At 38.1% G+C, this 17,553-nt stretch overlaps 1 protein-coding gene across 1 annotated transcript; it reads left to right on the forward strand.

Moving 5' to 3' along the window:
• Nucleotides 1–1,191: 1,191 nt before the first annotated feature.
• lhfpl5a (LHFPL tetraspan subfamily member 5a) lies at nt 1,192–17,553 on the forward strand. The gene is made up of 3 exons (XM_062986682.1): nt 1,192–1,603; nt 15,238–15,477; nt 16,726–17,553. The coding sequence occupies exons 1-3, from the start codon at nt 1,192–1,194 to the stop codon at nt 16,734–16,736; spliced, it is 663 nt and encodes a 220-aa protein (XP_062842752.1). The 3' UTR covers nt 16,737–17,553.

The following is a 17,553-nucleotide window of genomic DNA, read 5'->3' on the forward strand; positions in this document are numbered from 1 at the left end:
TATATATATATATATATATATATATATATATATGGGTCATTCTATAATTTTGGGGTACATTTCACATCACCAAAAAAGTACAAAAACAATGTTCTCTCTCAATAAAACAATCAGTGGTTCAAGTTAATATATTCCTTTAGAGTAACATATCCACTAGTTGCAAAGCTTAAACATTTTTTTATTTTTTTTTATTTAAAAGGGACAGTAGATGTAGACTACTAGGTAACTTAGTTGACAGGTAACATAGTTGACAATTTCCCTATTTTGACCCATAACTTCAGTGGTAGACCTTGCCTGGCTGACCACATGTCATTTCTTGAACAGAATAACGTTTAATTTGAACATACATTTGAATTAAAATTATAAAAAAAAATTGTAACCATAACAATGTATGTAACATAGTTGACAGTCAATCAATATACAGTACTCATTGACAATGTTCTATTATAGATAAAATATTTTTAAAAATAAGTTACCACAGTTTGTTCAATATGCCCTCCACAGAGAAAAATGATATCATGTAATGCTGGTCACATAGTCACCATTTTTGAGTTGCTGAGTGGAGTTCTGTTAGTAACATAGTTGACAGAACTTTTGTGGACATTAATAAATAAAGATATTTAAATTATTTAAAAGAGAAACTCAATTTAAATTTTTTTATTTTTCTTTAGTATTTAAACTTTTGAAATAAATAAAAAACCAATATTCATTATTCTGAAACCAAGGCACCCTCAACTTAAAAAACGGACACAGCAAAAACTGTTAATTTAGGAAGATCATGGCAAATTTCAAGCTAAATGAAGCATAGGATGCACATAATGTTTTTGTGATATTACAACATGTTTTCCATTAATAGGTAAAATATGAAATTTTTAAAGAAAATAGTTAGAATAAATATAATTATTATCATTGGACATGGAATGTACCCCAAATTATAGAATGACCCATATATATATATATATATACCTATATTTCTATATTCCTATATCAAAGGAATAAACCGAACTCTAGGTATTTAGGCACCACCTCTAGCAAGTGCGCCGTAAGATCACTTGTGTTTCTACAGCGCCGCCCGTCTTACTAGCTTATTGGTCAGTACAAACATTCGTGTCCACTTCGAAGAAAAGTTTGTTTTAGCACTCCTAACGCTCATCCGTCATACACGCACTTGCATGACTGTCACTTGCAGCGATGGGCAAACTGATCCCAGCTCAAGAAGCTGCTAAAATCTACCACACCAACTATGTAAGAAACGCAAGAGCGATTGGGGTGCTGTGGATCATCTTCACCATCTGCTTCGCAATCATCACAATGGTGGTGTTTATTCAGCCCTACTGGATCGGTGACAGTGTGGACACCCCACAGTCGGGCTACTTCGGTCTCTTCCACTACTGCATCGGTAATCCCATTACAGGAGAATTGGTGTGTAAAGGCAGCGCTCTGGATTTCGGCTCTATTCCCTCTGGAGCTTTTAAGACTGCCATGTTTTTTGTGGGAATCTCCTTTCTACTGATCGTGGCCACCATCGGCTGCTTCAGTCTTTTCTTTTTTTGTAACGCGGGCAGTGTGTATAAGATCTGTGCCTGGATTCAGCTCGCAGCAGGTAACTCTAAAACTTACTGCTTTCCGTAATTGGGTGATTCTCCAATTGGGGGAACTTTTACGTCCCTAGGTTATAAATTTGTGTTAAAATTACTTTATTACAAAACAAATATTTTAGGTATTAAAAAGATCATTCATTGCATCACTAAAAAAAAATTACATACCAAAATAATTATGATTTCCATTTTTTATGATGATTTAAACATCAATATTTTGCTACTTTGGCCTTAAAGTTTTAAAGTCCCAACCCAGACTTTAAAACTTCTCTGCTCTAATAAAATGCTAAAAAGTGATCAATTCATTATAAAAATCACAATATGAGTTTTATAATAACTTAAAAATAATTTTTTTTTTTTTTTTTTCATATTTGTAGAACCTATGCATATTTTTGAGCAATATATTACTGTCCCCAGCATTATAGTCATTACCGCAACAGTGTATGGTTTCTGTAGGGAATCATTTGAAGGTAACACTTGTTTATGTTGTAACCATGGAAACAAAGACTCGCAAGGAAGCACATGCGAGCCATGAGAGAAGACTGACATTTTAATGTCTGGAAATGTGAGTAATTTAATCATGTATTCCTCCTGATCATAGAGTATATTTATTCAGCGTCATTACCATTTATATCAATATGGCAGTACTTTACCAAAAAAAAAGAAATGTACACATTATTTATATGTATTTAAAGTGCATCTTGTACTAGCTGTTGACTAGCTTTAGCAAATCCATGGCCTAGCTAGTTTTTTCTTAAAAAAAGTAAAAATTGTCATTACCGCACCACGTCATTACCAACACATAATGACATTTTGCTATGCCACTTCGCAAATAAATATGAAATATTAAAATTCTATATAAGCTCAGTTGTAGCCATCATTAAGTCTTAGCTCTAAAGCAGGGGTGTCAAACTCATTTTCACCGAGGGCCACATCAGCATTATTGTGGCCCTCAAAGGGCCGATTGTAACGTATTCTGCTGTGATTGCAGTCTGTTGTTTTTCTTGGAGGCTAAATTCTGCATTTATATTGTCCTCCTTTACCACAGACACGGCCTCATAACACAAGAGACGCACCATTTTCTCTTCCTGAAGCACAAACTTGTTTTCATTTTCATTAAATTTCCTCCTTCTGCTTAATTTTCTTACTTATCTTCTTGTACATTTTAGGATCATGTGTAAATATTTCTTAACATCATCTACTGGCGGGATGTGTCACTTTGCAGGTCACAAAATCAGCATGCATTTTGAGAGATGCAGTTAATGTAGGATTTTACAGTGTATTTTAAGACAATTGTTCTGCCCTCACTAATAGTTTATCCCCCTTGCTTAGCTAGACAGACAGACAGACAGCTCTCTTCAGAATACAGTCGGTTTTATTTGCTTCCCAGCTGTGTGATACACTGTGTGCACCAGAATTAAGTAAAAATACAAAAAATAAAAACAATAAAGAACTTAATACAGTACAAACACACAGCTGTAGTCAAGTGTTACATCTGGTACAATATGAGATTTAACCAAACGTAAAATAGCGCTAAGGAGTTCACATTTTGTGTAAAGATACCAACTGCTATAGTAACAGTAACAATTGTATTTAATTACGGTAAATTTGTAACTAAACGCTGCGATATACTCACTAAACATTTACTAACAACTGAGAATATAAACGCCACTACTTACAGATGATGCTTTGGTATTATACTGAAAGATAATTATTTATATTTATTATTATTGTTTACATTACTACCTGCGTTCTTTTGCCGTAAAAGTCACATGGCTTCACAGAAGGTCAAAGTTAGTTGCCATGACTACGATGTCACTGGTTGCCGTTTAAAGGCGCAGGTGTCCCATTAAATTATAAGCGCGTCTCTGTAACGACTCGAACCATCACAACAATCCTACAGTATTTTTTTTTTTGTTATACATCGGACATTTTTTAAACGTTTGTCCTGACAGTCTTTGAATTTAATGTTCTTTTTTCCGACTGAATGATTAAAATTTAAAACTGCCATGGTTTCTACCTAATCTGTCAAAAAGTGCATACAAAAACGTAATTTATTTTGTGGGCTAAAAATCTATATAATGAGGTTTAAGATGTGGCTTTACACTCTGAATTCTTGTTAGCGATTATAACTGTATTTGGTGACTTCTCCGTGTCGATATAAACTTGCCTGGTTAAACTGTACTCATTTGTAATAATTGTAAAATCAGCAAAAACAGTTATGCCATGTATTAAAATCTGTAGGGAGATACGCAGCAATGTATACAGTCAATCAAGCTTTACAATCCCCATTTCTGAAAAACCTAGAACATTTTGTAAAATGCAATAAAAACAAGAATCTGTAATTTGTTAATTCTTTTGAATCTTTACTGAACTGACAAAGTACAAAGAAACACTTCCAATGAGCAACTTAATTGTATATTGCAAATATAAACCTATTTAGAATGTAATGCCTCCAAAGCACTTATAATGTTAGGACAGAGGCATGGTTACCACTGTTACATCACCTTTCCAATTACTTTCACATCTTGATCGTTTTGGTACTGAAGACACTAATTGTTGTAATTTTTTGTATGGTTTAATAAAAATTTAAGAGAACAGATTCTTTTTTTTTTTTTTTTATGTCCCAACTTTTTATTAGGTTTTTACATTGCTATGTGCTTAAAGGCTTTGCAGTTTGCAAGAAAGAAGTCCCTGTTTCCGCTTTGTTTCTCGTCCATGTGATCAGTAACAAACTTAAGCTTTGAAACAGTTGTGTGGAAAAATGCTTTCAGTAAGAAGGGTTGCCAGTTATACAGCAATACAATAAAAATTATGTACCTCACACACACTGACACACACATGGGGACTAAAACAAATAACAACAGTCACTAACTGCTAGCAGCATGGTTATCAACAACACTATTATCTTCATCCTATTACAAGTTACAAGTGTTGAACGATTGAACCCTCACTGCATGGCAGCACTTATCAGTAATCTGATGTCAGATCTGAAAGTTCGGGAAGTTCTGCTGTGAGGAAGCACTCAAAAAAGAATGTAATATCCAGTTTGTGCACCTGCATTACAGCTAGGTGTGTACTTTTACATTGCCATCTTGACCATTGTAAACATTATAGCCAAGTTTGGGTTGTGGATGTTCCTTTTCAACAAATATTTAAATGGACAGATTTTTCTACAGTGAATTATGCTCGAAGTTTCGTTCGCAGTCAACACTGATGTTGGGCCAATGTACAGGGGTTGGACAAAATAACTGAAACACCTGGTTTTAGACCACAATAATTTATTAGTATGGTGTAGGGCCTCCTTTTGCGGCCAATACAGCGTCAATTCGTCTTGGAAATGACATATACAAGTCCTGCACAGTGGTCAGAGGGATTTTAAGCCATTCTTCTTGCAGGATAGTGGCCAGGTCACTACGTGATGCTGGTGGAGGAAAACGTTTCCTGACTCGCTTCTCCAAAACACCCCAAAGTGGCTCAATAATATTTAGATCTGGTGACTGTGCAGGCCATGGGAGATGTTCAACTTCACTTTCATGTTCATCAAACCAATCTTTCACCAGTCTTGCTGTGTGTATTGGTGCATTGTCATCCTGATACACGGCACCGCCATTGGAGGCACATGGTCCTCCAGAATGGTTCGGTAGTCCTTGGCAGTGACGCGCTCATCTAACACACGTATTGGGCCAAGGGAATGCCATGATATGGCAGCCCAAACCATCACTGATCCACCCCCATACTTCACTCTGGGCATGCAACAGTCTGGGTGGTACGCTTCTTTGGGGCTTCTCCACACCGTAACTCTCCCGGATGTGGGGAAAACAGTAAAGGTGGACTCATCAGAGAACAATCCATGTTTCACATTGTCCACAACCCAAGATTTGCGCTCCTTGCACCATTGAAACCGACGTTTGGCATTGGCACGAGTGACCAAAGGTTTGGCTATAGCAGCCCGGCCGTGTATATTGACCCTGTGGAGCTCCCGACGGACAGTTCTGGTGGAAACAGGAGAGTTGAGGTGCACATTTAATTCTGCCGTGATTTGGGCAGCCGTGGTTTTATGTTTTTTGGATACAATCCGGGTTAGCACCCGAACATCCCTTTCAGACAGCTTCCTCTTGCGTCCACAGTTAATCCTGTTGGATGTGGTTTGTCCTTCTTGGTGGTATGCTGACATTACCCTGGATACCGTGGCTCTTGATACATCACAAAGACTTGCTGTCTTGGTCACAGATGCGCCAGCAAGACGTGCACCAACAATTTGTCCTCTTTTGAACTCTGGTATGTCACCCATAATGTTGTGTGCATTGCAATATTTTGAGCAAAACTGTGCTCTTACAAACCTACCACACTAAAATGACAGGTGTTTCAGTTATTTTGTCCAACCCCTGTACTTGCCCTATCTGGGGTAGTTCGTTGGCCCCTGCAAAAAGCTGTCCTGGCCAATTGTACTACCTTCTCTTGGCTGACGGATCGCCCACCTACTCAGTCATAACTCTTTTGGATTTTTTTAAAAATGGCTCCAGTATTTACAAAAATGGGAGGGATACAGTCTGGAGAAGTGCATGTGGATCCCACAATCTCCAGTCTTCATCAGTCCATACTCACAGTTGCACCCTCAGCTGCATGATTACAGCATTCCCAGTCACCTAAGTATCAACACCTGATGCTCATTCCATGTGCATTCATTTGATCCTTTTCATGTTTTGAGTTCCTTGCAATTTCGTAGTGATTTCTGTTTTAAGACAGTAATAGTTATTTCTGTGTTTCTAAGTTTAGCTGTTAGTAGAGTGTAGTTTAGATTTGTCCGGTCTGTCTTTAGCAATAAGTTTAGCCTGTAGCCTACCAGTTAGTCTTGTTTAGCATTAGCATACTTTAGGACTGTCATAATCCACAGTATTTCTTTTTCATTTTACCAAGAAAAAGAAAATATTGTCCCTACCTTAAAAGTTCTTAACATACAATATTGACTTACTGGTACAAGTATTATACTCAAATTGTTGTACTCATCTAGCATGTCTTTCTGAGATAGGCTTTAGGTATGTTGTAAACTCAATCAACATAAAGCATTTACAGTGCATCCGGAAAGTATTCATAGCACTTCACTTTTTCCACATTTTGTTATGTTACAGCTAGGGTTGGGCGGTATGACGATATTTCCGTATACTGCGGTATTTAAAAATGGTGACGGTATTCAAAAATGGTGACGGTATTTTTTAAATGTGAAGCGCCAAATTTCTGCTTCAGGTTTACCTTGAAAACTGAGACTTTAGGACATGCGCGCATCCACAGTGAGGGAGGGGTGGGAGGGGTAGGCGGTTGGAGCTCGCTGATTGGCTGTGGGGTGCTCACTGGTGATAACACAGAGAGACGAGTGAAGAGCCACACTGGCTAGCGTTAGCTGTGAGCTAACAAGCAGAAACTGAAAAACGGCTCGTCTTTTTTATCAGTTCAACCGGAAATGAACACAAGCGCGTGCATGCGCGGACATGTACTTATTTACTAAATATATCTTCAGTGTAAATCGAGCACAAGTGTTGAGAAAAAGGAGCAAACAGTAATAATAACGTTACGCCCAATCCGCTGTTCTGACTCTTGTCTGCCATAGATTTTCCTGCCTATGTAAGAACTATTTTTTCATAAATAAAAGCGCTATATTAAGAAAAAAAGAATGTGTCACCTGTCGTGTAATGTGAATTATAAAATATCTTGTCTGGCCCTTTAAGAAAGTTAAGCGCACTATAGGGCGTAGGGAGCGAGTGTGTAGGGAAAAGATCGGATTTGTACCGTTTCCGTGCTCGTGTTTTGCACTGAGCTTGTGTGACATGTAAAGTAGCGTTCTCGTTAACCACTCAAATGTTTGGACTTTGAATTATTTTAACATTATTTTACATCACCGTCATTGCAACATGAACATTTACATTCATATTTTTTGTTACGGTATAGAACTTAATTCTGGATTACAGGCATAACTAATCGTACACGTTCATACACTTTTAAGAAATATCTGTAACTATAAACTAAGCAGTTAACTTTTGAAATATATTGAAGTGTGTAGCCTGCTATTATTCTGTTTTGTGTGGGCAGAGAGAGATTACAATGCCAAAATGTTATGTGTTAATGTTTGTGTTAAAGTGTAATTGATACACATGCATTTATACTTACGCGTATTTATTATACAGTAGATCAGACAAGATAAGCAATGTTTGACATTCAGATTGTTAAACCTTTTTATAATAAAACATTGAAATATTGTAATTACACTCGTGTGTACACTGTAAAGTTTGTCCGCGAACAACCCGCGGGGTGTCATTTCTGCACAATAATGTAGGGTTTTAGGATTTCAGCACCATGGGCAGTTCTATCAATTCAGGTACCGTAGTGTTGGAGCTAGTCTCTAAGGAGAATTAAGTCTGGAGAATCTCATAAGAGAGGGACCAACTTCAATTTGAATTGTATATACCAAGAGATGCACGCTGAACATGTTGTGAAAAATTTCAATGGCATTTAAAGCATTAAAGCATCTGAAATATCTAAAAAGTATATTTTGAACCACAGTCATTAAGGTGAAATTGAGAGTAAAAGTGAGAGCTCTCTGTAAACAACACCAAAGTATATGGCTATTCTGCTCTGTGAATCTAAAATAACACTGTGAGTAATAAATAGCAGGGCAGCACGGTGGCTCGGTGGGTAGCACTGTTGCCTCACAGCCTGGGTTTGATTCCCAGGTGGAGTGGTCTGGGTCCTTTGCGTGTTTTCTCCACGTCTGCATGGGTTTCCTCCGGGTGCTCTCCCACATGCAGCCAGGATAATTGGAGCTACTAAAATTGCCCTGTTTGTGTGTGTGTGTTTGTCATGTGATGGGGTGTTTCCTACCTTTTGCGCAATAGTCGGCCCACTGCAACCCTAAATAGGAATAAATGATGGTAAAAAAGACAGTGAATGAATAAATAAATATTGCATTAGTATATACACAATGTGGACAAAGTATATGAATATCCCTTCTGATTATGCTCGAGTGTTTCAGCCACATCCACCTCTAACAAGTGTAACAATCATAAAAAATAAATGTTTCTATGCGCCCAGGTGGCGCAGGGGTATATTCCGCTACCTCACCGAGATTCTGAACACCCCGGTTTGAATCTCGGCTCCGCTACCAGTCGGCTGGGCGCCATCTAGCATGCACAACTGGCATTGCCTTCAGCAGACACAAATTGGCCACCGTGTATGCTGGGTGGGAAAATGACCGGTCCAAGTGAGTGTGGTCTTCAAACGCTTTGCACTGCGTAAAAGAAGGGGTCCGCTAGGATGTACCCTACTCAAACACAATGTACCTCTACAATGTACCCTACTCAAACGCAATTAGGGATTCACAGCAGCTGGAGACAAAGTGAACACGCTAAATCAGGAGAAAAGGGAGAAAATGCACAAATAAATTAAAATAAATAAATAAATCTTGTGGCGACTTTTGGCCATATAGTAAAATGCTTCACTTGATAGTACGATAGTACAATTAATGCAGTAACATGATATGCAGTAAACATATTTATGTTCTTTATAGCATATGATACTTGTCAAGTAGCATAGCATACTTGTCAAGTCTTTTTTTTAGACAGGATGGCGTATGTGTTTCTCTGTGGTCTTTTCTGCAACAAAACTCCTAGATAACAATAGCATGTGTAGTGCATTTATTTGTGTTGATTTAGATAAATAGCTAAATCTACCACCACTTTACATTATTAAAAGTAAGTAAAAGACTAAACACCAAATACCAGATTTTACAACTGTTAACATTCTAATTTATCGCAAAGTTTTAGAGCTTTGTGTAGGCCAGTAGAATTCTTCTTTATTAACTTCTCTTGCACAGGGACACAGTCATGATGAATAAAGAAAGGGCCTTCTTAAAACTAACAGCAAGAAGAGCCTGTGTTAGATTCCCTGTGTTAGTGTTAGGTTTTCACATACCTTTTAATTTTGAAAAGTTTTTCAGCAGTTTAAAACCCTTATACTGCGGCATGTTGTGTCTGAACATTTAGAATTACATTTGAATTTAAGAAACATAATCCACAATAATGGGAAAAAGAAATATCGTTAAATAAGTCACTTCTTACCATATTCTAGACAAGTTGGTAAGTGCATGTGTGGCATACACCAGGAAGACAGTTCAGGCCTCAATGTCTAATCACTACAGTGATGATTTAGGAGTTTTCTCATGATACAGAAAATGTTACTGTCATGGTTTGTGTCTACTTGTAATGAAATCACTGTAATACAATACAAAGCTATTCTAACTAAACAGTTTGATGGTCAAAATGATGGTCTTCTCGAGAATGAAAAAGTCCCCACAGGGCAGGGTATAATTGTTTCAGTGAATTTTATTTACATAATTTGCTATTTGCTACGGTGGCCGAGAAGTGCAAAACAAATGAACATTTTAGAAAACAAAATTACAAAAAACAAAAAACAAAAACAAATTTACAACAAAAACTAATTTACAAGAGGTGAAACACTTTTACCAATGCCGAAACAAATTTACAAACGGCCGATCAGATGGAAAGGGTAGGTACAATACACAGGAAGTGCTTGTTGCTTACCTGTTGTCAATCAAACTGTTTCGCGGGGGTAAAGTGAATGGAGTTTGTGATGGTAACGCTAAACAATGTTTTGTCCATTTTGTGGAAATCATTTTATCCAGTTGACCCGCTTTTGTTTGACTTCCCACAAGAAAAACAAAAGCGAGCCAACTGGCTGAAATAGTTTCCACAAAATGGACAAAACATTGTTTAATAATAATAATAATAATAATAATACATTTAATTTGTAATGCACTTTACATTTGTGTACAAATCTCAAAGTGCCACAAGATAAAAGACATCACTACAAATAATTAATAAGTAAATAAATAAATAAAATAGCTGCAATCACTACATAAATTAAAAATTATTCATAGGTTCTGCTAAAAAGAAAGGTTTTGAGTCTCTTCTTAAAAGTCCCAATCGTCTGTGGTGCCGTCAAATGTTCAGGGAGGGCGAGGGGCAGCAGAACAGAAGGCCCGATCACCCATGGTACTGAGCTTGGTTCTTGGGGGGAGAAGGCGATTTGAGTTGGTAGAGTGGAAGGATCGGAATGAGGTTTGAGTGGTTCGCACTCTCATCAGGATCCTAGCGGCGCTGTTCTGAACGCTCTGTAATCTATGAAGACTTTTGCTAGAAATCCCAACGAGAAGTGCATTGCAGTAATCCAGTCTGGAGGAGACAAAAGCGTGCATCAGTTTTTCAGCATCTGACAGTGTGAGAGTGGGACGAAGTTTAGCAATATTTCTCAGATGATAAAAAGAGATCTTGCAGAGGTGTTTAATATGGGTATCCAAAGTGAGATGTGAGTCAAATCTTACACCAAGATTGGTGACTGATGAGGAAATGGGAATATTGTGACCAAAGAAAGTAAAGTTGTTTATGGAAGATGACTGAATCTGATGCGGAGTGCCAACCAAGATTGCTTCAGTTTTGGCACTGTTCAACTGGAGAAAATTGTGTTTCATCCATGACTGTATCTCCTCCAGACAGGCAGTAAGCAATGTCAGAGAAGATGATGAAAATAATGATGATGAAGAGGAGGGTGTTGATTTTCAAATACAGTTGTATGTCATCAGCGTAGCAATGAAATGAAATTCCATGGTGAGTAATGACATGACCAAGCGGGAGCATATACAGATTGAAAAGGATGGGGCCAAGAACTGACCGCTGTGGGACTCCGCAGGTCACAGTATGTGTCTGGGACCTTGCATTACCGAGGGAAACATACTCTGTTCTGTCACTGAGGTAGGATTGAAACCAGGAAAAGGCAGTGTCCGTGAGGGCAATGGTGTGATGTAGCCGATTTAGGAGTATTCCATGGTCCACTGTGTCAAATGCAGCTGATAAATCAAGAAGGATGAGCAAGGAAGGTGAGCCAGCATCAGCTGCCATTAGTAGGTCATTAGTGACTCTGATCAATGCTGTTTCGGTGCTGTGAGCAGAACAAAAAACCAGACTGGAACTTTTCGAAAAGGTTATTGTCTCTAAGGTGGACCTGAAGGTGGGCAGCAACCACTTTTTCCATTACTTTGGAAAGAAAGGGAAGGTTAGAGATGGGCCTATAGTTTGCAAAAACCTGATTTTTTGAGAAGTGGTCTGATAATGGCAGTCTTTAGAGCAAAAGGAACATGTCCAGCCTGGAGAGAGTGGTTTATTACGGTGGTGATCAGAGGACTTATGGCAGAAATATTTGCTTTGACTAATTGTGTAGGAAAGGGATCTGAGGCACAGGTAGACGGTTTCATCCTCCTAATGATGTCTTCGACTTCTTGCTGTGAGGCTTCTGGAAAACAGTTAAGGGGCTGAGAGACCTCAAACTGTAAATGGTTAGTCTGCATGGACAGAGGGGAGGAGCCAGGAAGGACAGAACGAATTGACTCTGTTTTCGTTCTGAAAAAGGTCATAAATTTATTACAGTGCTCTTCTGTCATTTCCGCAAGTGAGGGAGCTTGTGGATTGAGGAGATGATTGATGGTGGAAAACAGCTGTTTGGAATTTCCTGGACTGTTTTTGATGATGTTTGAGAAGAACTGTGATTTTGCCTCTTTAAGGGATTTTGAATAGGCCTTTTGGTGTTTCCGATAGGCTACCTTGTGCACTGTAAGGCCAGAAGCTTTGAAACGCCGTTCAAGGGCACGCCCAGCTGTCTTCATATCCCGTAGCTCATCAGTGTACCAGGGTGCTGAGCGAGAGAAAGTCACAGTTCTGGTTTTAACTGGAGCATGGATATCCAAAATGCTACTCAGAGCTGTATTATAAAAATCAACTTTTTAACTGTTTAGTAGGGATTGGACATTTGATACCGAGGCTTCGAAGCTTGTTTCTGGATCTTATTGGTGGATTATCGCTACTCCTTCAGGAACGGGAGGACAACATTCAGTCTAGACTCATCCTTAAATTGGATTTTATTACATCCGGAGTTTTCTGGACTTGATCTGTACTATCGCCTGCCTAACACGAGCTGTTGCTGCCCTGCTCCAACTCTGAATTTGCTGTGGCAATTTTGTACCTGTTTGGATTTATTCATGGACTTTACCCTGCCTCGGGTAATAATTCAAAGTCTGCCGTATACTTTCACATATACAGTAATAATATGCCTTATAACTCGAGACCGGAGCTGCTGCGCTTAAATTCAAACACTCGCCTGCCTACTGATGTTTATGCACGCTGTGTTGCTATGGGAACAGCACAACGCCCATGTTACATCCATCGGGGGTCCCGCCGCAGCATTTACATGTCTGGAAGCTTTACACGGCTTGGCTCCGAGCTATATCGCACACCTTCTCTGTGTTCACTCCACGAGCTCTACGATCTTCTAACCAGCTGCCCTTAGCTATTCCACGTTCTCAGATGAGGTTCAAGGGTGACGGGGCCTTTTCTGTAGCTGCCCCAAGACTCTTCCACTTTTCATAAAGGAGTCCCACACAATAGATGCATTTAAGTTAAATTTAAAAAGTAATTCGTTTTCTTTGGCATTTGAGTCCATTGTGGTTTTATTTGATTTACATGTTTATATGTTTGTGCGTATGTATATTATTTTGTATGTATGTTTATGATTTGTTAAATGTTGCATAGTTGAGTGGTATTTATACCTGATTTTAATGTACAGCACTTTGGTTGACACGTTGTCTTTTAAATGTGCTATAGAAATAAAGGTGACTTGACTTGACTTGACTTTAATGAGGCTTCATCTGCCCATCACTATTGTTTAGCGTTACCATCACAATAGGGCTGGGTGATTTTGCAAAAAAAAAAAAATCTCGATTATTTTAAAATTATACCCGATTGTCGATTACGATTTCGATTTTTTTTTGTTCTTGTATAATGCAATCAAAATAAGACTCAAATTTCTTCTTTTGCATTGTAATTAAAGGCTGCAGAAGTGCAAAAATAGTAACAGCACCACCTATAATCAAGTGATCACTCAGCTCAGCTTTGATTTTGGCCTCTTGTGATTTGGGGGGTGGATACAACATTTTAAACATTTAAGGATGTGTAATGTGTCATTCCCATAAAACTTTCAAACTGTATTAACCACTATTATGTGTCGTAGAATGATTCGATTCTATTGAACGGCCCTTTAAGCCAAAATAAAGGAACCGATTCGCGCATTTGGGAGTCGCTACATACATACATGGTCTTTAAAAGGAACCGAGACAAAAGATCTGACTCCCTATCGCAGAATTCACTGCAGCAGTTTCCCAGACGCGATTTTTTTTTACTCAGTAACGGATGTGATTTAAAATGTAGCGAATTACAATTCTTAGTACAAAACTTACTTAAGTAAAAGTACAATTACAGGCTGTAAAATCTACTTTAAAAAGTATAAGTACACAAAAAAAACGACTCAATTACAGTAACGCGAGTAAATGTAATTCGTTACTTTCCAGCCAATCCTGATCGCGCTCATCGGCTCCGTATTTTGATTCAGTTCAGCGGTGTTTGATTCAGTGAATCTTAATTAAACTCTTCTGTTTGTGTCTCGTTTTGCCGATCGTGTTTGTGCTCCTTATTACTGAATCTAACCGTTACCGTGTATAATTCTTGTTGTCTTCTGTTTACTGTTTTGGTTTTCGCTGGTTTTGGACTCTACCTGATTTTGTACACTGTTTTCGTCTTTTTTATATTAAACTTTCCCTGATTTATATTCCGCGGGCGTCTGGTCAGTTTCTGCTTCGTGACATGTTGGTATTTTAATTCAAATATCAAATATGTAAACAATCGCGATTGTCACATTCTAACATCGGGTGAAAACTTTCATGCGAATTAACCGAATTAATCGTGAAAATCGCCCAGCCCTACATCACAAACTCCATTCACTTTACCCCCGCGAAACAGTTTGATTGACAACAGGTAAGCATCAAGCACTTCCTGTGTATTGTACCTACCCTTTCTGTCTGATCGGCCGTTTGTAAATTTGTTTCAGCACTGGTAAAAGTGTTTCACCTCTTGTAAATTTGTTTCGGCATTGGTAAAAGTGTTTTACCTCTTGTAAATTTGTTGTTGTAAATTTGTTTTTTTTTGTAATTTTGTTTTCTAAAATGTTAATTTGTTTTGCACTTCTCGGCCACCGTAATTTGCTGTATCATTTGCTATTCACATTCACCAGATTAGAACCCAATGAAACAACCAATTTTGGTGACCAAAAGCTGTCACTATTTTAAAAACATAAATTAGGGCATGAATGGTGTTTGATTTCTCCAGTACAAATCCAGAGACTTGTCAAATTGTTTTTAAATATGAGTTTATAATGTAAGTTACTGGGTTGTCTGAGTTGTCATATCAGTAACATGGCACCAATCACATACTCCTTTTTACCAGATTTTAGTTCAGGATCAACTTTTGGGTGCTGGAACTATTACAAACCATTTTCTTTGTGTTGAAAGGAATAAAGAAATTCCATGAAAGGCAACAAAACAAGCACTTACAGCTTTGCGAAAAAGAACATGAATGTGTTCATAGCTTTGGACCAGAGGCTAAAATGCAATTTTTGGTCTTTTCCTTTATTGAAAAAAATGTTATGTCCCTTAAAATTCAGACCAGTCCCTTTTTTGTTCTCCTAGCCACCTGCATGGTCATTGGCTGTATGATCTACCCGGATGGCTGGGATTCAGAGGATGTGAAACGAATGTGCGGACAGCGCACGGATAAATACACTTTGGGCAACTGCACAGTGCGCTGGGCCTACATTCTGGCCATTATTGCCATCATGGATGCCCTCATTCTTTCCTTCCTTGCTTTTGTACTGGGCAATCGTCAGGACAAACTGCTGCCAGAAAATTTCCAGGTGGAAGAGAACAAAGGTAGGTGACGCAGGAGTCTATTTTACTGCGTCATTATTTGCTAGCCCATGGGTTTAAGTCTCAGCTGTGCCACTGACTTGGTCAAAACTCTTAGAGACAAAATTGTCTTAAGGAGGGGAGGGATTGATAGCGTATTGCCTTTCTGCCAATGCAACAGTCAGACCAGACTCCTATTGTCTGGTCAAGGCACTGACACAAGTGGCTAATACTGATGAAAGAAGGACTAGAGGAAGATTACCATGTTTTCATGAAAATCAGTTTACCTAAAATTTCATTATGGCCATATATACGTGGACACCTGTAATTATTGAGTTTAGATGTTCACAAATGCAGTGTTGTCAAAAGACTTCCCAGAAGAGTAATAAATAGAGCTGCGTAGGAGGTGGACAACCCGAAATTAAAACCTGTAGTTTTGTAACAGAAGTTTAAATTCCTTACAAGTTTCCCCAGACTTTAAATCTAGAAAGATATAAAGTCCAGTCTAAAAGATAACATATTTTGAGAACAATCCAGGCAAAAGATAAATCTCCAACAAGACATTTATTGGCCTAAAGAGCCCTTGTTGACCTAAAAGGTTTTTTTGTTTATTTTCTTGAAATAATTAAATATATTATGGGGGGAACTGAAGAATGAATGTAACAGAATTGTGGCACATGTACAATAATCTATGTATGTGGGTGAGCACGTGTGTGTTCACTCATTTGCACATGCACAGACAGGCACATCCGCACCTTATGTACATAAATCTGCACATTTTCGTACATTTCTTATATTTGCACTGTGGTTCACGTTATAATTCACTTTAAATGCATTTTATAATTTACTTCATAATTTATATCTTACAACTGTGACATAATCTATACTAGCCTCGCAATGTTAACTAAAATAACACCTCCATATGTACATGTGGTACCCTCAGGTCCTGTTGTGTGTTGTCCGAGTGTTGTTGTGGTTATACATATACTTTTCTGTATAATGTGAATCTCTGTAGTGTGTACTATTCCTTACTTTTTGACTTTGATTTATGTAACTTGCTACTGAGGCCTTATTTTCCTTCTGGATTAATAAAGCATCCATCCATCCATCCATCCATCCCTCCCTCCCTCCATCCACCCATCCATCCCTCCCTCCCTCCATCCACCCCATTTCAAATATATGAAAAGTGCATTTAGCCAGAGTTCTTTATACTTATTGTTTCAATGGATTGACAGATAAAATTGTGTGTTTACAATTTATTTTTTATTTCAGAGGAAGCATAAGTCTTCGGTCAGTTCCTGAATTTCCTGTTCATAAGAGCCCAGACACGACAAGAGCCCAGACACGACAAGAGCCCACTGCAAAATTATTGGTTTATCTGGTTTTATTGTTTGTGTTAAGCTAAAAGGAATGTTTTATTTAATTACATAATAAAATAAAAATAAAAAGATTCAGTGTTTTCAGATATAAGATAATAATTGAAAATATTTACATTGGAAAGTCTTAATGTATATACTGCTCTCTGGGTCAAATTCCCTTTTAATTATATTTTTTAAATGTTTGGGAAGTGAATACTGATACTAGTTGTTGCAGTTTTTCCAGTGACATTTTGCTTATTCTTGCTGTATACCCAAGACTTAAGCTGCTCAACAGTACATTGTCACCATTGTCTGATTTTCCTCTTCATTATGCACCATACATTTTTGTGCACCCGTGCAGAATGAGGCATGGCATTGTCCTGCTGAAACAGACATAGAGTTTCTTGGAAAGTCTTGAGGGCAACACGTCTCTTAAAAATACCAATGTAAGCATTTGTATTAATGGTACCTCAACATATACACAGATTATCCATGCCGTTGGCACTGATGCATCCCATGATGCTGTTTTGTGCACTGTTTGCTGGTAACAGGATGGATGTATCACAAATCACTTGCCAGCATTTCTGCTCAGAATAAATATATGGCTTTGTCCTTGCATAAAATAGTTTCAGGTTGCATTTCTCCTAGGACCATGTTACTTTGTCCATCAAGGTAGCATGACAGTTTCTTACATAATACTGTCTGAGGGCTTGGTCACACACATTCAGCAGCGGTTTCTTGG

Source organism: Trichomycterus rosablanca, chromosome 24, assembly GCF_030014385.1.
Source record: "Trichomycterus rosablanca isolate fTriRos1 chromosome 24, fTriRos1.hap1, whole genome shotgun sequence".
In the NCBI taxonomy this organism is placed as follows: Eukaryota; Metazoa; Chordata; class Actinopteri; order Siluriformes; family Trichomycteridae; genus Trichomycterus; species Trichomycterus rosablanca.